The sequence below is a fragment of the Drosophila rhopaloa genome, unplaced genomic scaffold (assembly GCF_018152115.1).
Source record: "Drosophila rhopaloa isolate 14029-0021.01 unplaced genomic scaffold, ASM1815211v1 contig_3, whole genome shotgun sequence".
Taxonomy (NCBI): Eukaryota; Metazoa; Arthropoda; class Insecta; order Diptera; family Drosophilidae; genus Drosophila; species Drosophila rhopaloa.
In genome coordinates, this window is record NW_025335123.1 from 6,337,598 (window position 1) to 6,360,603 (window position 23,006).

The 23,006-nt window shown below is 46.0% G+C and overlaps 2 protein-coding genes across 4 annotated transcripts; both read left to right on the forward strand.

Annotated features, from left to right (window-relative positions):
• The first annotated feature begins 45 nt into the window (after positions 1-45).
• LOC108042625 lies at positions 46-22,913 on the forward strand. The gene is made up of 7 exons (XM_044460823.1): positions 46-713; positions 15,341-15,687; positions 15,752-15,828; positions 16,213-16,457; positions 16,509-19,529; positions 19,563-20,492; positions 21,046-22,913. The coding sequence occupies exons 2-7, from the start codon at positions 15,503-15,505 to the stop codon at positions 22,312-22,314; spliced, it is 5,727 nt and encodes a 1,908-aa protein (XP_044316758.1). The 5' UTR covers positions 46-713; positions 15,341-15,502; the 3' UTR covers positions 22,315-22,913.
• On the forward strand, positions 2,939-13,060 carry LOC108042704 (6-phosphofructo-2-kinase/fructose-2,6-bisphosphatase 1). Of its 3 annotated transcripts, none has more exons than XM_017121105.2 (2): positions 2,939-3,368; positions 10,560-13,060. In XM_017121105.2, exons 1-2 carry the CDS (start codon positions 3,263-3,265, stop codon positions 12,635-12,637), a joined length of 2,184 nt encoding a protein of 727 aa, XP_016976594.1. In that variant the 5' UTR covers positions 2,939-3,262; the 3' UTR covers positions 12,638-13,060. The 3 variants fall into 3 exon arrangements, with proteins under 3 accessions (XP_016976594.1, XP_016976603.1, XP_016976613.1); XM_017121114.2 differs by lacking the exon at positions 2,939-3,368 and adding an exon at positions 8,395-8,557; XM_017121124.2 differs by lacking the exon at positions 2,939-3,368 and adding an exon at positions 10,154-10,307.
• Positions 22,914-23,006: the final 93 nt, after the last annotated feature.

Below are 23,006 nucleotides of genomic sequence, written 5' to 3' on the forward strand. Positions count from 1 at the left end.
CGTGGAAACATCGATAGTATCGAATAGTCATCGATTTCTGTTCCAGCTCTACAATTTGTCTGCAACTTCTAATTCGCTGCGGGTATTTTTTTTTATTGTGTTTGTTGTTACATATAATCCGATCAATTTCGATCGTCCGTTGGCAAAGCAAAGCAAAGCCGTGCGTTTGTGCTCCGATTTTTTGAGCTTTTGTTTTGGCAAAGTTCCGCGAAACTGCACCAATTAAACGTTTCGTTTGCTCCACTCCGCCTGTTCTTTCGGTTTTCTGCCTTTTCCGTTTTCGTTTCGTTTCGTTTTCGCTTTCCACTTGGAATTGCGTTCGCGAGGGGATGATGAAAAGGGGAGGAGAGGAGACTCCCGACGAAGTGCATCCCCCGTCCCGTGCGTTTGTGTTGGTGCTAGTGCCAGTGCCAATGCAATTGTAGCTGAGCGCGCTCATAAAAATCAAAAGTATATTTAGATATACATGTACATATATATAATAATCGGATACGTTTTCTCGTTTCGCTCGCCCGTGCTCATGTGTGTGTGTTTAAATCAGTAATATCACAACAGAGGGGGCCTGTTTGCCTGTGTGTGAGGAGCGCGCTGCGTTTTGTTGTTGAGTGCGAGCGGGACAGTGGACGGAGAAAGAGAAATAGAACTGCAACAACAACATTGTACCAGCGGCAGCAGCAGCAGCGATGGCTTCCAGTCGCTGCACTGGCATAGCGGTAAGTTTCAGCAAATGCGAATTGAAATAAAAATACTAAGCTAAGTTCCGCGATTCGCTGCATGTGTATTTATGTAAGTACACACACACACACTTGTGTGTATCGCTGACGTCGAAGCTTACAGTGCTGTTAGCTGCTAACAGCACAGTAAAGGCCATTCGCATAGGTCCAAGTTATCGGGAAGTGTAGTGCAAGTGAAACGTGCGTAAAAAGTGTAAGATACAGACAAGAGCCCGCCATTAATCAAGTCGATTGACTTTACTGCCCCCCCTTAAAAAAAAACAGTGTACGTAGCAAAGGCACCAGGACATATCGCTTTGAAGCGAAGGTGAGTTGCATTTTTATTCCTGCTTTCAGTGCTTTTCATGACACATTCATCCACGGACGTACACCGCAAAAACCCAGGCACATGCGCAGACAGACATACTAATACTAATACCAATGAGTCGCGCTCTAGTGTGCGCTCTTTATTTTTGTTTTTAGTTATGCTCCACTCCACCTTCTGTATTCATCGGCTGCATTTATTGTTATCGGTTTCTCTTGTGCCAAGTCGGTAATCGCAGCGTGTTGGTTTTTAATTTAAAAAAAGGTAAACTATGTGGTTTCTGTGTAATGTTATTGATTTCTGTGTTTTTGAATGAAGGAGCATTTTACGCTATTGTTTTGTGATTTTTTTTTGGTGAAAGATTCTCTTTGTGGTTTTGCCAGCTTTCTCGCTCTTTCTCTCGCACACGGAACTGGCCGGTGGCACATACACACACATGCACAGGCAGTCGCACACTACCAAAGAGGCCGCCATTGCTCTGCTGCGCAGCTTTTACAGTGTTGCATTCTGCCGCGCAGCGTTGCTGCTGCCGGGGGAGCTTTTTCGGCCCTTGTTTTGCGCACCTTGTTCGTTCAGATGTTTCTGCTATTCTGTTATCGTCCATGCTTTTTGCGATACTTTGAAGCTATCGGTTTCCTATTGAATTGTCCTCTGCAGATTCCAACCAGTTTATGAAAATAACTTTTGTTAAATTTTTGCTTTATAATTGTATCAGAACGGGACTTAATTATCATGAAGGCTCTTATATTAATATTAATTTTACAATGGAAAAAATCGAAAGGACTTAAATATATTTTTTTAATCGTATACAAATTTTACAGTTTCTAGCTGATTTCGTAAAAATATTAGGTTAAATCAAGAGAGATGGGGATACCTTGGCATACAGAAGTTTTTGATTCGAAAAAATGAATTAACACTTATGTTGTTTTAGATTTTTTAAAGCCTTAAAGAGGTCTTTAAGGAAATACTGCATTTATATCAATAAATTTTTAGTTACGTTTGTTGCTGCAAAAGTTTGACACGCGCCCATCTCTATTAGAAATTATCATCAAGAGTTTCTTGAGTGTGAGAGGGACGGAAAAACAATAAAATGTTATCGTGTAATGACACGCAAATAAAGATTACAAATAATATTACAAATTGTGATATTTATCAAGCAAGTTGCATATGCCGTTGAGGTGTTTTTATTTGCAAATAAATTTAAAAATAATAATTTTTCAAGATTTAAGAATCACTTTATATTTAAAATACGACGATTTTAAAGTAAGTTTCATATACATATGTCCACACTTTTAGAATGGTTTTTAAGTTTGAGCAAAATTGTTACATAAAAATAAATTTTTTTCAAACACTTAACTGATTCTTATTGGATAGCTTCAAAGGCCTCAATTTCATAACTTGTGTGTATACTGATTTTTGAACGTATTTACGTATTTATATGCACATTTTTGTAAGTATATGTACATGTTGCATATATGTACATAGGTTTTTTGACCGAAACAAATTTATAATTATTTTAGCAAAAGTGCCAAAGTGCCCACGCCTTAAAGTAGGCAACGTTTTTATCTGGGCGACCGGTTTTCGTTAAACTTATTTTGTATGGACGGATTAAAAGTGAATCTCGAAATAATTATCTTTTCGATCCTAGTAACAAACTCTACGTGATTTTCGGGTGCTGTTGTTTTGGCCGCAGCTGTTGCGCTTTTACCGCTGCCTTTCGTAATACCTGCATAGACAAACGATTCGGATTCGGATTCCGATTGTGATTACCGCCAACAAACGGCGACATCGGTCGCATCGGTACCCGCTTTTTGCTTGTTGCTCTTCGCTCGGCGATCGCTCGCGTGCCGTTTTCGCAAGTCTGGGGGCTCCGCACTTGACTCGCTCCGCCTTTTGCTTTTTGCTCATTTCGATTTTGTCAAGCGACGTGTGCGGAACTGAACTGAAAGGCGTTTCGGCGAAATCGCTTTGTACTTTCGTTTCTTGTGGTGTTGTTTGTGCCGTGCTCCGAGTCAAATCAAATCAAAATAAAAATTCGTTGTTTTCTTTTTTGCGTACCAAGAAATTAGCGTTCTACCAAACGTTCTGTGATTTTTTTTTTGTTTTCTTTTGTACTTTTACAAATCGCGTGATTCTGTCGAGTATCGCCTGAAATCGAGTTTTCCAGGAGATCAGGCGTGCACTGCTTGCTATTTGTGCGCACCACTGCTTGCATTCCGGGGCGATGGCTCAGTCGACGGCGACTTCGCCGCGCTACGCCGGCTTCAACCCCCTGAGCCCGACCCAGACCCTCAGCAACCCGGCTATGGATCCGGATTCGGCCCCCCTGTGTACGTATAGTGCAGATCCGCAGTTCTGCCCCTGCCCCTGCCCTCCATTTCACCCATTTGTGCTGACTTCTTGGTTGTCTGGGCTCCGTGTAAGTGCTAGACCAGCAGTTATGTGGTTTAATGACTTGCGTTGGCTTATTAACACAGTTATGAGAAACGTGGGTTAAGGTTCTTCCCCCCACCTCTTCTTTTAATAATCCGCCACTCTCTTTTCGCACTTGTTTCGAGTGGATTACACAGCATTGCCATTTACGTCTTTTGTTTATTCGTCGCTCCTATCCGTCATATCGTCATCGACTCAACATCGCATCGCATCGCCTCCCATCCCATCCCATCAAGTTTCTGAACGCTTTGTTTTCATTTTCAAATGCCCCAACAAATATTCTGCTTGCTATTTTGGTAATTTTGTGAATTTTCTTTCCGCCTTTGGCGCATTGTTGTTGCGACTGCTGCTAGATTTCTAGTTTTGCTTTAAGTGTGCAGTGTCCGCCTTCATTTTCTATAATTTTCCTTTGGGAACCGGAAAAATAGCTTAAAGCACAACGCAGGGGAAGGGCAGAACCGAAAGATTTGGTAATATTTTCATTGGTATCCGTATCACCTGACTACCCGGACGTACGCCCGCCCGCCATTTTGCACAAACCACCCCATTTACCCCCCTTGCGTGGCCTTGAGGGTCCGTTATTTATAATTCCGTTTGTTTTGGGCCCAGCGGATAGCACTTTGTAAATCGGGACTGCTTACGTCTGAAGCCGTCTACGGTTCCAGTTGCTTGCCGATCTTTATGCCACCTCAGCTTCTAGTTACGGGTCACGCTTGTACGACAAGTACTGTGGCACTTCTGTAAATTCGAATATGCGATTTCCAGCTATAGCTCCCGCGTATAGCTGGTACGGCGTTGAGCAAAAGCTTGGGTGCTTAAAGCTTAAGCCCTTTTGAGCCCAGCGCAGCACATGGCATTGAAACCGAAAGTTGATGGCTTATCTGCACCTCCGACGATGAAAAGTCTACCCTACACATCAGTGTGTTTCGAATAAACAAGTGTCTATTCTGTTCACGTATGCAGGAAATCAAGAAATTGTTATAATAAATACATATTCCTAACTCCACATTGAATCCTTTTTTCAAACCTAAAGGCTTTTGCATTGTATTTATTAGGTGCGATTAAACAAAACTGATAAAACTAAAATTATTTCGAAGGACTACACTTCGAGTGTCGAGGGACTTCGAGTATTAAAAGACTAAAATGAAAAGGACTCTGAATTAATATAGAGGTTCCCAATTTTGTTTTATTTACATTTCCTTTGTAATAACTATTTTATGCATTTAGTATCAATAACTATTTTTACATATTAATGCCGATTTATACGATTCCATATCAATATGGTTCGTTACAACGGCCTAACGATGTAGTTTGATAAAAATCTAAGAACTATAGTTAGGCGATGAGCTTTGGAGTATATTATTAACTGCTCAACCTTTGATATAACTGACGGGGTGCCAAAACTTTGAAACAAAAAAGATTTTAAGGGTGTTTATAAAAACTTACCAAAGATGTTAACTGCGGTTGCTTGGTTGTCCCCCTCACCAAGCGATGCAAACGAAAGTGAGGTGGTCACGAGTGTCATGGAAGCGATTCGCAAGTCGCAATTAGAACGTGTGGGGCTGGGACGTCGCCGCTCCGCCCCCTGGTCAGGTGGTCTGATAGGGCATTTAGGGGTGGCACCCATTTTTGCCCTTTCGCGATCAAGTTTAAAAGCTTGTCAACAAGTTTCAATTTGCGATGCACTGCTTGCTGACTGAACAGATTGAAATCCCGAATCCATGAGTCACTCATGATGGAACATTAAAGCTATGTTGAAAACATTTCCGCCTAGCAATTAATGTACATTTTTTTTTTAAATAAGGGGTTTGAAAGACAAACCTACGTTAACCTTTTTTATACTTTGTTTATGCAGTGCATAGAACGTTTTTGCAATTCATTAAAATATACAAATTTCTTATCAACAGCAGATTCAATCTTACTGTGTGTCTGTTTGCAATCCGCCGTTTACTTAAATATAATAATTCTTTCACAAACAAATTTCACATAATCATCACATTCTGCAACTGAGCTGATTAATATGCCGCTTAACAAAAAGTCTGAGTTTGTGATCTAAAGTTCATATCAAGAAACTGTTTGTTTAAAAAATTTGAACACTTATTCGGAAATCAAATACACTGAAAGTTATGGGGTAATAAAAAGTGAGTTGATTTTGGAGAATACAGTGCTTTCTAAAAACATTAAATATTAAAAATTTAATACATTTTTTTGTTGCTCATAATAGGGTATTCCCTGTTTGGCTCACTATAACGAGTGATAATTTGATTCATTTTTTGCGGGTAGCATACATACAAAACATTTCGAAAAACCTCACAAAAACTTCGATGCCACATATAAAAAAAATTGTTCCATAAAAGGTACTGGAGTGACTCAATATGACGCACTGCTAGAAATTGAGTAGCAACAGTGATTTCTTTTTGCCCCAATACAAGCGAATGTCAGTGAGGTGGAAAGTTTTGCAGTTCCCGTTTGGCGCACCAAATTTAGCATCCACCCACGCAGCATCATCACTCGCACCTCACATGAACAGATGCCATGCATCATATATTATCACCTGAAGTAACAATAAACAGTTGAGGGGTGTTTATTGGCTCTGCTGTTTGGATACTGACTGTGATCTATGGCTGCGATAGTGAAAAGTGATAAGGCGGCAATAATCGCCAATAACATTGCCATTATTTGCTTGCCGATGGACTCTGTGCTCTTCTATTTTAATAAGTCTCTGCCTTTGCAGCTTTTGTTGGTTTCTTTCTTTTTTTTGCAATGTGCCATTGTCTTATCAGTTTCTGTCCGGCCGGACTTTCATGTCACAACGATAATTACACTGGTTGCTGTTGTAGCCGCGGCAAACAATGTTGTTATTGGTATTATTTTCGGTAATTCTGATAGTGCGACAGCTGGGAAATTATCAGAAAGTCCGCATGAGATTGTACCACATGCGACCGCATGGTCGAATTAGCCAATTTCTGCAGCGCTCAATTACGTCGTCGATCATACCGATGAGTCAAGCCTGTGACGATGAACTTGATTGTACTTATGTGGCAGACTAGGGATCTGAAAACATCTTTTACTCAAATTTATAAGATACAAAAGACAAGCTCTATAGAGATAAAACAACAGCTTAATAAGAATTTTCTATTCTCGCTATTTTCAAATATATTTAATATTAAATTAATTTTATTGAAAACATAGTTTTTGTCTTTTTCTATACATTTTTTGAACTTTTTTGTTTAAGGCATTTTGTCTCAACAAATAGAAAGTTTGTAGGTGCAGTAAAGTAGATTGCAACTAATTCCGATTAAGATTAGATGTGTTTAAAAATACATAAATGAAATAGATTAATCGGCTCTTAACTTTAACAGCACTTCGCATACTTCATTCTTTTTGAACAAACTTATCTGTAAATAAAAGGATTTCTCCCGCTCGAGTAAGTTATTGATTACTTCCTGACGACTTCGATAAGGGGAGGGTCCTAAATCTAATCTATTTAAAAAAATTAATTTGTTTGACACAAATTCAAATTAAACTAAACTTATTTTAACTTTATTATAATGGAAAAGAAAGGATATCTGGCGCTATAATATACATATATTTTGTTTATCATCACCCTGGCCAGTCAATAAAGACGTTATCTGTTGCTAAGCAAACTACTTCTTAGTTTAAGCATTTAAATAGACTCGAAATAGCTAAGAAGAAACAATAGCCACTTGTTAGAAAACTATTTTTAAAAAGCATACATTGCCAAAAAAAAAAAGGAAATTACATTTTAAAGTAGCAGCTTTATTCCCATATTTATAAATTTCGGTTCGCCATAGTTAGTCTTTATTGCTAATAATAAAATTTATGCAATGCAACTTTTTTTTCACAGTTATAACAAAATAATTCAACATTTGCAAAAAGATTAGGGTTTCAAATTTGAACACCTTAAAAAATTAATATATTGGAAAGAAAATCTTTAAATGTTTCCTTAAAATTGTGGGTTGAGTTTTTAAATATTAGCGTAGACAGATAGGGATTCCGACAGAATGCATCAGAATTTAAAACGGGAACAGATTTTCAGATTTGGTTTCCTCAGCGCTGATAAGAGAGTGCAGTGCAGATGGCAAATGGCAGATCACCTATCCCCGATTCCCGATTGACTTGCACCTAGCGATGCACGTCCCAAATGCGTGATCATTTAACCCAGCCGTGTTTGTTTATGCCGCTCTCGACCTTGGACGGTCCGTATGGACCAGTTTAGGAAGTAGCTAGCTCTCCAATGGGTTTGGTGTAGTCCGATCGATTGCCTCCATAAGCTAATGACGCACGTCTAAGCGATCGGAACATCTACCCAATCGGAGGACCGGGAGTCTACCGGGTTTGCTCTATACCGCGCAATTGCACTTGGAAGCCTTGTGGGTAAACACGTGAGGTTCGAGTTAAGTGGTAACACTTATGAGGTGAACTTTGAATTCAAGCCCGGCAATGACAATTCCGCCAGGAACCGCAAAAACTGTGCACAAATAATTTAACGGTTGTCATTTTTGCTGTACTGCAGCAGCGCATTCTCTCTGTTAATTCTCAGGTACAGTAAAACTTCCATAACTCACACCACAAAACAAAATCGATTTTGATTTACTTAATAAAGAATACAGTGTTGATATCTTCTGAATTAGCATTGGCAAAGACAAACACTTTTTTTTAAAGATTGTCCTGATTTATTGGCTTTTAAAATACATTTTTTCTAACTTTTTTAATATAGTTCGTTATTTAATAAGCTCTGACAATAACTGCCGTGACTTAGGATTAAAATGTCGAGATTGAGAAGTTTGACTGTAGGTGCGCAGTTAGGCAAATGATCGGCCTCACTTCTTTTTACTAAATTGAAACCAAGTCGTCGCCGCCGTTACATTAACGCCGGCGTCGACGACGTTTGGCTCTGCCCGCCGACGCTCGGTGTTCTCAGAAATCGGCACTAGTTTTTCAGTGTTCGAACGTTCAGCGCAGTGTCTGCTACACCTTTTTCGCTCTGTTCCGTGGTCGCTGTGCGTCCGATCCGACCGCCTCCTCGACGGCTTCAGGTTTCCTCCGTCGCTTGGTGATCCAGGTAAAAGTTTCCACCATCGCCTGGAACGCAACTACCGCACTCATAGACTTACTAATTATTGCTCACCATAAACGATAATCAACACGGCTAGTTCCTTCTTGGATCTGTCCCGCTCGCACCCACAATCCAGTGGTATAGGTATACCATGCTAATATCCATTGCCAGTGGGGTTTCGGTCGAACTCGTTTATTTATTGGTGTGGCATTGGTCTTGGCCAATTCCGCGCTATCAAACATTGAACCACGAGCTCCACTTTTCAGTCATTGGTCAAGAACAAAAAAAAACGGTGAGGTGTGAAAACAAATGTGGAATGTAGCCATGCAAAAGTAGACAAATGCTTTTCCCACCGCAAAAACTGAAGCTGAGTAAAAAATAGAATTTAACATATTGTAAACATATGGTTAAATTTTTTGGGATCAGATGTATACTTTTAATGTAATCAGAAAGGTAAACCAAAAAAAAATTTTAAAATCAGAACATTATAAAAAATATTACGATTTGAGGAGAACATTAAGGCATTTGAATTATTTATTTATTTTTGTTTAGTAATCCTTTGTCGATTGATTGTTTTTTACATTAATCAAGGAAAATTCAATGGCTCTCCTTTGTTTTTTTATGACAGCTTAAATTATTGATAATTGTGGTGTCTTATTATTTCTTCACTTCCTAAATGTTTTAAAATCAGCCTTGGTAACAGGCTAAACTCAGGATTGTCGTTTTTCAAAATATTAAACTTTAAAAAGTCATTGTTATTTTTCTGTCCATAGCTGTATAAATGTTTATGACAAATATACTTCGCAATCTTCTCGAAAGTGTTCAAAGACTGCCGACCGTGAGATTGCTGAGCGATATAAGTAGACATCCTCTTTGTTTTGCTTTCCATCCCCATACACTGTGTTTTTGTGGGGTTTCTAGACTTGGATTGTTTGGTTTTTTGGTAATGCGATAAAGGCGGTGACGACGGCGCTTGTAATTTGTGACCGGTCTTTATCATTTTACTGGTGCGTGGTAAATTTCCATCGGTTATCCCTTAGTAATCGAATTGCTTTAGCTTGAAAGTTCCGGCCCCATGGCCCTAGTATTTGGGGCTTAGTATAGATGATAGCTTGGGGCAATATTCAGCAGTGGATCCATATAGAAATACTCGATACGGCAAGGGGACCCATAAATATTCCACTCGCTAATGAGCATTTGAATTCCCTGTATGTGTGTGTGTGTCGTGTTCAAGAGACTTTTGTTTTGCTCTGTTTTCTGTTCCCCCGTTTTTATTGCAGATCATCAGATCGCAAATACTGAATAACCTGGAAATTGACAATTCCAGGTAATGCCGCTATATTCAGCTGAGCTGACAGCCCTGCTGCTATCGAACCGCACCACCAGGTCATCAGCAAACTATCGATAACACCGAGTGTGAGGAGTAGTCGGTTCGATTCGACAGCTGTTTTTTCTAGTTTCGTTCCGTTTCGTTTTGTTTTTAGTGTGCTTCGTTTTCGTTTATTATTTGTGCTAATTCCGCTCTCCATTTGCTCTCTGCTCTCTTTTATTTCGCCCACGCAGCACGCACGTTTTGTGTGAGTTTTTGCCTCTGTTTTAGTCTCAGTCTCAGTTTCACTTTCATTTGTCGTTCGATCGTCAAGTGCAAAGAAGTCAAATATTAGCCATCCCCCAGTTCGCATACATATACAACACATATTTGTATCTACCCACATATATATTTGCCCGGACAAAGATGATTGTCGTTATTTCGTAGGTAATTCTCGATATCTTCTTGGCCTTGGCTTGGCTCTAACCCCCTTCCTGTCCCTCCCCAGCACACAAATACACGATATTTATCTGATTAATATATTGTTGGATTGCAATTCCCATCAGCGACATATTCATCGTCTGCATCTCCATAATCATCTCATACGGCGATTAAACCCAGTACAACAGCACATTTATGTTTAAAATAATCGACTAATTTCATGTCTTGCCACGCCACAACAACAACAACAACAAACAGCATCATCAGCAGCGGCAGCAACAACAGCTACAGCATCAGCAGCAGCAACAGCTACAGCTACAGCAACAGCTACAGCAACAACATCTGCTCAGCCCCAAAAACCTGAGGAAATAGAAGAAGAAGGAGCACCACATCCAGAACTGACGAAAACAAACTCTAATCGGAAGACACTTTCAGCAGGCAGTAGTAGTTTGAACGACCAAAATCACAACCAGATCGACGACGACGAGGACCAAGTAGGAACATTGCCATTGCCCCTGCCCTCTATCAATAAACGGACACCCGCCCTGCTCCACCCTCGTCTAATCCGCTCCAACCCGTCCTACACAGACGACCTGTGCACCTGCTGTAACTGTGCGTACTCCAGTTCCTCCTCCGCCTCGTCCACATCCTCATCCTCATCAGCCTCTGCAGCCGCCTCCGCCGTTGCCAAGCAGCTAGCCCGCTCCGTGACCGCCACCAGCATCATGGACATGCCGTACAACACCTCGCCGTCACTGCGGGTGCGCACCACCTCGCTGAATCAGCTGAAGAAGACCGCCGATCTGGCCATTGAGAACGAGCTGCACGTGTGCCCGTCGGTGATGTCCGAGGAGCTGCGCAAGCTGCTGCCGCCCACCTCGGAGACGGTGATGACCAAGCCGTTCCCCATCCGCGGCGAACGGACCATTGCCGACTGCACCACGCCCCATGTGATCGCCATGGTGGGTCTGCCGGCTCGCGGCAAGACCTTTATTTCGAAGAAGCTGGCGCGCTACCTTAATTGGATCGGGATCGCGACTCGCGTATTCAATCTGGGCGAATATAGGCGCCATGCAACCACCGCGTACAAGTCGCACGAGTTCTTTCGCGCCGACAACGAGGAGGCGATGGCCATCCGCAACCGGTGTGCCAACCAGGCGCTGCACGACTCATGCGAGTGGCTGCTGAGCGGCCAGGGCAGCATCGCCGTGTTCGATGCCACCAACTCGACGCGCGACCGTCGCCAACTGATCCACGACATTGTGGTGAAGCAGCATGGCTTCCGGCTGTTCTTCGTGGAGTCCATCTGTGACGATCCGCAGATCATTGAGCAGAACATCCTGGAGGTCAAGGTCAGCTCGCCAGATTACCTCAATATGAACACGGAGCTGGTGGTCCGGGATTTCCTACAGCGCATCGAGCACTACGAGGAGCGCTACCAGCCCATCGACGAGGTCACCGAGGCCCATCTTAGCTTCATGAAGGTGTACAATGCCGGCAAGAAGGTGGTCGTCTACAACAACGAGGGTCACGTGGAGTCCCGTATTGTGTACTACCTAATGAACATTCACATTACGCCGCGGACCATCTACCTAACGCGCCACGGCGAGAGCGAGTACAACCTGAGCGGCCTGATCGGCGGCGACTCGAACCTGAGCGCCCGCGGGCACCAGTACGCCAACGCCCTGTCCACGTTCATCGCCCACCAGCAGATCGACGGTCTGCGGGTGTGGACGTCGTGGATGAAGCGCGCCATTCAGACGGTGGCCGATGTTAAGGCACCGCAAGAGCGGTGGAAGGCCCTGAACGAGATCGATGCTGGCCACTGCGAGGAAATGACATACGAGCAGATCAAGGAGCGCTTCCCCGAGGAGTTTAAGGCGCGCGACGTGAACAAGTTCGCCTACCGCTATCCACGCGGCGAGAGCTACGAGGACCTGGTGGCCAGACTGGAGCCGGTCATCATGGAGCTGGAGCGGCAGGGCAACGTGCTCGTCGTGTCGCATCAGGCGGTGCTGCGCTGTCTCTTTGCCTACTTCCTGGACAAGTCCGCCGACGAGCTGCCCTACCTGTACGTGCCCCTGCACACGGTCATCAAGCTGACGCCGGTGGCCTACGGCTGCAAGGTGGAGCACATTAAGTTGCCCATTGACGCGGTGGACACGCACCGTCCCAAGCCAAAAATCCCTGGCGACGTCAGCCAGCCGGGACTCGATGGCCTCAGCGGCGAGCTGGTGGCACCCGATGGCGTCGGCAAGGTGCTCATTGTGGGCGACGATGTGGCGACGGCCACGAACGGCAATGGCGGGCGCGTCGATATGCAGGCGCACCAATGACGGCGTCGCCTGTACCCCGCCCATCCACATCCTCCTTCGAAATCCAAGACAATCTAATCACGGCTGCTGGATCGGCTGCCCCCAACCTCCAAGACACGAGTCCACAAATCCCAACCCCAAATCCCGCACTAATTCTTCCCCTATCGCCTACCGAACAGCCCAACGGATACGGACATAGACACGGACATGGGCATGCCAGAGTGACACTGACTGATGCCCCTGCCCAAAGGATGTGGCGGCGCTCCTACTTAATGTTGCAATCGGAGGCCAGCGAGTTCTTTCGGACTGCGCATGAAATTGTGATTGATCCATTGTGCTGTTTTATTATGTACTTTAATGAACAATTAAATATTTTAAAATTTTTCTAGAACATCTATATTGATAAAAAAAAAAACAAAAAACAATATACAGACTTAATACCTAGATTTACATATTAAACCTTTTCTTCCGCAAAGGAAGAAAATTCGCTTAATTGGGTGTGATAACCAGGAAAATAATGCTATCACTGTATACCCAAATGTGTTTTTATCCGCATCGTTGTCTATTTTTTATACCAGTTTTACGCAACTTCTGTTTCAAAACAAGAGGATGAACTCACAGATTCCATATGTCAACTCTGTTTACTGAAACCACTTACCCAATACACTTATATAGCCCATCTGTTTGCCCGTGAATGTATGAGTAGATAAAACATGGTAATTACATAAATACAATAAATACTTAATCAACAATAAATAAATAACGATTTATTAAAATAACATAGACAAAAACAAATTGTTTCATTTTCGTTCTTTTTTTAAAATGAACGAAAGTAATACGAAGGTATTTATTATTCCTTACTATATAGAAATACAATTACTCTTAGATTTCTAAAGCTGGTTGAACACGATGCATCAGAAGCCTCGCACCATGGATCCATACATATGAAACAAAAAATTTTAGAAAAGCGTCTTTTGCTTTTAAATTGGACGACTTACCAATTATCTAAGCGATTTAGAGAAATTTGTTGTGCTGGGACCGATTCCTCGATATCACGTTACGGTTCTAGTTTTTAATCAGTCACAGAAAGTCAACAAAGTCAAATTGTTAAGGAATTCAAATCACAAAAAAGGAAAATGGGCGAATTTTTCATCGTCATTTTCGTTTGCCCTGACCGTGCAACCCGTCATTGTATCCAAACATGATATTAAGAAATTAATGTAAAAACATAACATGACAATGAGAAATCGGCCCTTACTCATATTCGTTTTCTTGTTTATACAAAAACCGATTTGAGTACATAATCCTACTTGTAGGAATTCAAAATCAAAAGATTTTTTAAATTAAACATTGCATTTTTATCATGGCTTGCAATATTTATACCCGTTACTCGTAGAGTAAAAGGGTATATTGTATTCGTGCAAAAGTATGTAACAGGTAGAGGGAAGCGTTTCCGACCCTATAAAGTATATATATTCTTGTTCAGGATCACTAGCCGAGTCGATCTAGCCATGTCCGTCTATCCGTCTGTCTGTCCGTATGAACGCTGAGATCTCGGAAACTATAAAAGCTAGAAGATTGGCATTTTGCATGTATGTAGATTTTAGGAGTTCCTACGCAGCGCAAGTTTGTTTCAAAATGGTGCCACGCCCCCTCTGACGCCCACAAGCCACAAGCTGTGGCCACAGTTTTGATGATATTATGAAAATTTTAATTGATATGTATTTGTTTCGTCAATAAATATCGATTGGCCTAATAAAAGTTTGCCACGCCCACTCTAACGCCCAAAAACCCATTAAACGCTTAAGCCTGGCTAGCGCCTACATTTCCGTCTTTCATGGCGCCATCTAACGGATGACTTTGGAACAGCTGGCCAAGGTGCTCAACAGGGTCAACGTTAATTCTCGATAAGGATTTCTATTAAAGGAAATTGCGATGGTTTTCATTTGTCAATACCGAACTATATCCCAAGAACTATGCAAATCAAATCTAGTTAGCCAAATTGGAGGTCTGAGTCAAACAACGGCGTACGTGTGTATGTATGTAAGCATATACATATGTATGTATTTACATTGTACACAGTTGCAATTGCCCGGCAAAGATAACTCCTTTCAAAGAAAGCTATTCGCTATACCCGTTACTCGGGTTAAGCAAACATTTAGACTTTAATATACATAATGATATTTAAGAATGTATGTGTTTAGCCAATATAAGTATGTATGTTTAATGTCTCAAAAACATAAACATAAACACAGCTGCTGGTGCAGGACAAAAGCTGCCTGCGCTAAAGCAGAGCTGGTGCTGATGCTCGTGCTGTAAAGCTGCCAGCACTAAGAGATCGCCGAATTCAAATTGATAATTTGAGCTTTTTGTCCTTTTTTCCTGTGGTCACTATAATTCACATTTTGTTAAAAAAAAAACAAAAAAAAACACAAGAATGCATATTTATATTAAGTTGTTTAGCTGAGTAACGGGTATTCAATGGTCGAGGCACTCGACTAAGGCGTTCTCTCTTGTTTTGAATAGTTTGCAGTCTACTGATTGCAATTAGCGATAGATTGTTTTAAATTTGTTTTGTATTAATAAACGGAAAAGCAATAGGACTGAGTTTTAAAGATGCATCGTTGACGAAGGTAAATAAGTACGGTTTTATTTTAATTAGATTCTAGTTGGCGCCAAATTTTGTTCAATAAATTATTAATTTCTTTTCCAATTGGCTTTCAGCTGCCGGGAAATGTATTGGGGTGTGTCCTTGTCCACGTCTGCTAGGACTCTTTTTTCACCGAGCGTCCCAGCAGAAGCTCCACGGAAGAGGGGTCACGGTAGTGACTACGAACAACCATCCAAGAGACATCGAAGATCCAGGACGCCTTTAAAGTCTTCATAATGCCACGCTTTCGGAACGACGAGCCGGAGCAGTCGCATTACAGTGATGGCGACGTGGTCTGGGTAAAAATACACAACACAGAGATCTGGTGGCCCGGCGAGGTGACCTTGTCGCAGGACTTTCGGTTCATCAACTCCATCCGTCCACCGTTCGCAGTTGTGGCTTTTTTCAACGAAAAAACCTTGTAAGGTTTTATATTTAAATCGATAATAGCATTTTTTAATTTACCGACATTTAATTATTCACAGCGAGCAAGTGAAATCACCAAAACTGATTTACCCCTTTCAATGCGCTCACAAGGAGGAGTTCATCAAACGCGGCACCAGTAAGTACAGGCAGCAAGATAGATAAGCATATGAACCAATAACATCAGAGATATTAAGGAAAATTGGTATTTATTTGTAAAGTTTAGATAGTAGTTAGTTGAATTTTCAACCGTTACTCTTGGGCCATTTTGTCAACCGCATTTAATTTGTTTTAATTATTTTAATAGCTTTCTTTACTGGTAATCTCATGACAGCCAGTATGTTTATAGTTCCCTCTTCAAGTGATTTTTGTGGCGAACACACATAAGACACACAAAAACATAAGAATATTCTACCAACAAAATACAATCATTTTTTAGCATGGGTGTATCAGTTAAAGTTAGTCGCAAATACACGTTACATACCCAAGTCAGGTTGATCAATGCAATCCATTTCCATTGCAGAAAAAGCCGATGGAATGCACATGGGCGACAAGTTCAGTGACGATGTGGCGATCGCCGAGTCGCGCTACCACCGGCACCAGCTGCCCGGACTGCACGCCTCATCATCGTCCGTGTTGGAGGGCAACAGCGGCGGACCCGCCTCCCGGCCGGATAGCCTCATCAAGGCGCTCCTCTCGAGCAGCAGCAGCAGCAGTCTGCACAACAGCAGTGCGCTAAGCAGTGCCGTGCCTTCGCCAGCGGGTCGAGTAAGTAGCTCGGCATCGCTTCAAGCCATTGATAATGCCGTATTCCGACAGCAGGAGCCCACGATTCGTATCATGGACATTGGGGGCAGCGCCACGCCCGCCCCTCGCGATCGTGGCTTTACCGAGGCCAGCTACGAGTGCAACATGTGCACTTTTCGGACCAACAGCATGAGCGTGCTGCTCATCCACCGCCGTGCTCACTTGGAGTCCAGCAGCAGCTTCAGCAGCAACAGCACCGTGAACTGCTCCTCGCCCGTCAGAAAGACGCGTGCAGCTCGGCGAGCCCACACCACCAACATGCTCGATCTGCGGCAGCTGGCGGGCCGCAGGAGTCGGGACAGCACGCACTTCCACAGGAACTCGGTGCGCTGCCACTCGCGCCACGTGTCCATCGTTGTGGACGCCTCGCTAACAGACGAGGAGCAGCTGAAGGTGGCCAACATCGCCAAGCTAACGATGGAGAGCATTGAGCGCGTGGTTCACCCCAGCGACGCCAGCTCCTCGACCTCCGACTCCGCCCGCAGCCACAGTGACCGGAACAGCTTATCATTGTCACCGCAGGAGCCCAAAGCGAAGAGCCCGCGACGCAGCATGGTGAATCCGCGAGACCCGCGCAGCCATCGCTCCAATCAACTGCGAGCCACCATGCCCGCCCCAGAGTTACCACCGGCTAAACAGCGCCGCCTAACGCGTTCTATGAGTCGGCGACAGAGAGGCGAATCGCCGGAGCTCCTCCCACCGCCTACGCCGACGATTTCGCGCCGTGGTCGAGGTAGACGGTGCACCCTGGCTGCCGCGACTAGCGAACAGATCACGACATCCAGGCGGGGCAACCCCTTACGGAAAACGCTGACAACAGCGCCCACCACCGTCGAGAAATCACCTCGCAGCGCAGGACGGCGAAAGCGAACGCGAACGCTCTCTAGGATTAGGGCACCGATCGCTGTTGATCCGGATCTTTCGCTGGCGCTCCTCTCGCCTCCACCACCGGCGCGTCCGATTGCAAAGAACAGGGAGGAAGAAGTAGTTGCGCAGCCTAATCTGCCATCCAGTCCATCGCCAGAGCCGGTTCCAGTAGCTGACCTTACCCAACCCAATGTGAATCTCCCGTGTCCGCAGAATAGCATTGCCGCCTCCTTGCAACTGCAGCAAAGTCTGCTGGCCGAGTGGTGCGACGACGAAATGGACGAGTCGCTGGAGGAGCCACAGCAGCCGCAGCAGCCACAACCAGTTAATAACATTAGCAAGGTCGTGGAAAATCCACCAGCTAAAGCACCAGCACCAGAGCTGGAAGCGGAGGAGGAAGAGCAGGAGAAGACTGACGGCGTTGCCGCCAAGAAGCGCATACGCAACATACCAAAGAAGGATCGGCGCGACGTGGTTCTGCAGGAATTCGACGTAGATAGCCAGCTGGAGGCTGACGAGCCGATTGTCATCCAGGACAGCGACGCCAGCTCTAACGAGAGCGTCGTCTTCGTGGAGGACGAGCCGAGGCAGCGCGGCAAGGGTGCTCATACGCAACCCAATGGTAGTGCTAATGAAAAGCCCAAAATGACGGCCAAGACGGCCAGCAACATCCCGTCTTGCTTTGACTTTGAGGAGGATGACGATCTGCAGCAACAGCAGCAGCAGGACGGCCAGAATGGACTAAGCTATAGGCGCCGTACCAACACCAATCGCCCCGACCTTAACGGCAAAGGTCAAGAGGAAGAATCTGCTAGCGAAGAGCCAGAAACGGAAGAGCCTGCACCTGCACAGGCACTCCAGGACAACGTCTCTTACGACGAACTTTTCTATGGCTTCGAAGATGTCAAGGGGCCGATATTCTCGACCTCCGAGACGGAGGAGGAGTCGGAGCAAGTGCCTCAGTCAGTTGTGGAGCAGGACGAGATGTTGGCGCACGTCGATCCTGTGGAGCCTGAAGAGACAGTACCCGAAGCAGTACCAGAAGCAGTGCCCGAAGCAGTGCCCGAAGCAGTGCCAGAAGCAGTGACCGAAGCAGTGCCCGAAGCAGCGCCCGAAACAGGGGCTGAGGGCGAGGCAGGAGATCACATGAGCCTACCTATCAAGGAGCGTCAAAAACGCATCTTCAAGTCACGAAACAAGTCCACAGTAGCAGGACACCAGGACGAGGATTTGCCGGCCTCCTCGATGGTTTCCGTGCAACCCAGCGACGACGAGGAAGTGACCGCTCCTAGGATGGACATGGATACCACTCTCCAGGAGACCAACTGTGCCAGCCCGAAGCTCTTCAACGGGGAAAAGAGCAGGCGGAATAGCGCCAACAACAGCAATGCAACTAGCAGCGAATGCGTAATGGAAAGTAGCAGCCGTAGCAGTTGCAAGCGCCGCACCAAATCGAAGACTGAAACATCCCGTCGCCCGCCGCGTCGCTCGAAGCCGAAGCCGAAGGTACGTCAGCCACGACCCTCGCCCGTCCTCGAGGAGCTGAGCAACAACAGCAGCAGCAGCGGCAGTAACAGCAACAGTACCAGCAACAGCAACAGTAACACCAGCAGCAGTAGTAATCATACGTCCAGCGCCAGCTCTAGCTCGGACTCGCACGGCATAGGAACGCTATCCCCGGAGCCCAGCTCTAGCAACAGCTGCTCCATTGCCTCGAACATTGCGGTAATCTCGGCGGAGGAGGCTCGCGAGCTGCAGCGTTCCGCCTCGGGTGCCGGTCTGATACACGCCGCCATCGTGGACGCCACTCAGCCGGTGCAGCGAGGAGGTGTGCTCATTTTGGAGGACATTCGGCTACCCAATTTGTACGAAACCTTCGGCAGCCTGCACTCATCGGACAGCAATGGCAGTCGGCAGGCGAACTCGCGGGCCCATGATGAGGAGGATGAACAGTCTCAGGATGCGATGGATCAGCAGGCAACGAATGATGATCAAGATGAGGAGGGGGTGGCGGAGGCGAAGGCCGAGACCCGTAACGAAGAGCATATGCTTGATGATGGTCAAGCAGTAGAGCAGGCGGCGGAACAGGAGCATGCGGAGGAGCAGACGGAGGAGGAGGAGGAGCAGGCAGAAGAGGAGGAGGAACAGGCAGAGGAGGAGGAGCAGGCGGAGGAGGAGGAGCAGGCGGAGGAGGAGCAGGTGGACGAGGAGCAGGCGGTGGAGGAGGAGCACACGGAGGAGGAGGAGCACACGGAGGAGGAAGAGCAGGCGGAGGAGGAGGAGGAGCAGGCGGAGGAAGAAAGTCAGAAGAAGGACCCAAAGCCTGGGCCCACCAAAGATATTGACTTGGCCGCCTGGTCCCCGGTCCGTCACTCGCCTGAGGCGGTTCGCTTCTTGCCGCAGGCCCGTGAGGTGCTCCTCAAGAAGCGCGAGCAGGAGTTGCTGCGCCAGTACGAGGCCGATCTTGTCAGCGGGCGGAGTGCGGAGAAGTGTCGTCTGGCCCGCGCTCGCTGGAGCCGACCTATGCCATCCCCTGAAGAGGAAGACGCTCTAGAGCCAGAGTTGCCCCCATCGACATCCGGGGAGGATCAGCAGGAGCAGGGCCAGGGGGAGAAAGTGGTCAGTTCCAATGAAGAGCAGCCACAGCTGCCAACTGTGGAGGATGAATCAGCAGAGGACGAGGAGCTCCAGATGGACCAAATGCAGACCGAGTCACCCGTGGACGAGCACCTGGCAGCCCTTGAGTTGGTGCTGCCAGTTAGGTTGTCGCCGTCCTCGCGCCGTTCCGCCAGCCATCCGCAGGTCAATCCAATGGTCACGAGCTCGTTCTCTTCCGGCATGAATAAGCCCAGGCATTTCAGCTACGCTCCGACTCTGAGCGATGCCGACGTGGCCAAGGCGCACCAGCAGCTAGTGGATCTGCGCGAGCAGCAGCGTCTGCGCTACTACCCAACAACGCCACCCACAGCCGTCACTCCGCCAGCCACAGTGCTGCAGACCTCCGGCCAACGAAGGCAGCGTCGCCGCTCAAGGAACGCTGCTAGCGACCATGTGGAGAGCGGATCCCGCAGCGACGTGGCCGAGGAATCGTCCTGCGAGACCAAGGATGGTCAAGAGAGCACCGAGAACGTAAGTTTATCAAGAAAGCCATTGAGGATGAGTTTTATATATACATATATGTTTCCTTTGTTTAAAACCAATGTAGCTTCGTTTTTAAAACCATTTTCTACTTTTCTCCTGTGTCAGGGCGACATTTTTAATAGATGGATATTAATGTTTCAACTACCACTTAATATATTCAATGCTCATATGAACACATATAAATAACAAAGAGGGGATGGGCCAATTATTAGCTCCATATTGTTTCCCTTACTGTAAAGTACGAGTCAAAATATTTGCTTTACTACTTTCGAATATGTACAATTCCCATTCAATTATAACAAACTGTTGTTTGAGAATTCATAGGAGTGCAATTTTCTTTTTATGGATTTTTAAACTTTGTTTTTCTAAATATCAGTAAATACAATATTTAGATATGCACGTTTTTTACTTTAGGGATACGTTTTTCTTTTATTGCTTAAACTAAAATCTGCTTTTTGGTTGTAAACTATATGTTAAGTTTAGGAATTTTATTTCCAAATCATACCTATTTGACACCATTTCCAATCATTGCTCTTTTCAGCCGCCTCAGCTGTGCGCTGGACGCATCTGCGCGGTGATGACTCGACCGATCCCGGGCTACAGCCACACGTTCATGCTGTGTTCTCTGAATAACAACAACTTCACGCCGCTGAACAACGTGGCGCTTTATCTGGACAACGAAAAGAACCACCTGGTGCCGGTGCCGCGGGAGGCATTACTTGAGCCACCGCGCTTGGCAGACGGCCATCCGCTGTCCGCCGTCTTTGCGGACATTGACTTTCTGGGCGGAGAGGCAGTAGCCCAGGTAGTGGAGCCATCGGAAACGGAGACTGAGGCGGAGACGGGGGCAGAGGCGGACCTTAACCAGGACCAGGTCGGGCGCCATTTGTCGCCGCAGCTCCTGCTAAGCGAGGCAGAGAACGACGGCGAGCCTGTGGACACGTTGGGTATTATGACGCCACTCAGCCAGGTGGCCGAAGGAGGCGCCATGGCTGCCGGAAGCTACGTCAACGAGGAGGAGGAACTCTCCCTGCACGAGGAACAGCTGCAGGCCAATGTGCTGCAGCTGAACGTGAATGGGCACCGCTTGGAGCTGGATCCGTCGGTGCTATTTAGCATTGCCGAGCAGCCGGACTCGTGCATCGAGCTGAATGTCACCGAGGCGGGATCGAGTGGCTCCGGCGTCTCTGGGGGCATAAGGGCCGTCCTTCACGCTCGGGACATCTTACAGGCTGCGCAGGTTTACCTGCAGGAGCGCGACCTGCAGCTGGTCAACGTGGAAGATATGACGTTGGATGATGAGGAGACGGATGCGCCTTCGGCCATGACTGGGCCCGCCACGGATCTGCTCTCCCAGGCGCTGGCTGGTAGCCAGGTGGTGGACGACGCCGACTTCGTGAACGCAGCCAACGCTGGCGTTGGCCTGCTCCACATCGACACCCGCACCGGTGCTAGCCTTCTGCATGTCGGCGACGACGAGCCCGGCAGTGTCGTGTTCATCTCGCACCCCTTGGCCCCACAGACCGTCCACCTTACGCCTCCAATTACGGCCCGCACCAACGAGACGAACGCGCTGCTCGACCAGACGCCCATCATGTCCACGCTGGAAAATCCAAGCGGTATGCAGCTGCGCCGCGTGTCGCCGCTGATCGAGGGCAACTTGGAGGACAGCCTGGCCGTCATTGGCGTGACGAACGGCAGCGGCGTGCCCACCTCGCTGGAGCTGCCCATCACCGTCACCAATCCGGCCATCGCATCGCGACTGACGGCCCCGGTCGTCGACATGCTGCAGTTCGCTCACTTCCAGTAGACGGAGCACAGTCCAAGTGCGACCTTTTTGTTAGGCCTACAAAATGCAGTTCATGCATTTTATTTTGTGCGCGGAAGAGAGTGCTAGAATCTGTACCTCTTGCTAGTTAAATTGAACCGAAATTAGACGATGACATGGCGCCAATGAATGCCAATGCAGATATTTAGTTGCCTAATTGACTAGCACTTTAGTTTGATTCATGGACTTCACCTACCCCTTACATTGCAAATGTACGATAGGGAAGCGAATCACATTAGAACGTAAGAGATTTAACAACTAATGGATAGTTACGAATAAGTAGTGCAAACTACAGAACAGAACAGAAACAGCCAGACAAAGCTGATCAAAAAGCCAACGAGCCCGGCACCAAAGCAAACACTTACGACATATAACAGAACGTGCAACACTGCACATAGGACTTAGGTGTACACTCATGTGAACAGGAAGCACATTTATATTTAATGACTATACCAATGTGTGTAAGATATGTCAGTCTCTAAGCTAACAAGTTGTGTAAAGTGTGTCCGGAATTAAGGGCAGAAAGAACTGCCCAGCTCGGGGTACTATTTAAATAAATAAAGGCAACACTTGCTAAAAAAGTGTTTTTTTTACTGCGGCAGGAGACATAGCAGAAAAGCTTTTTCTATTCAAAAAATTAATTTATAAACATCAGGGTACAATTTTATTTTCTT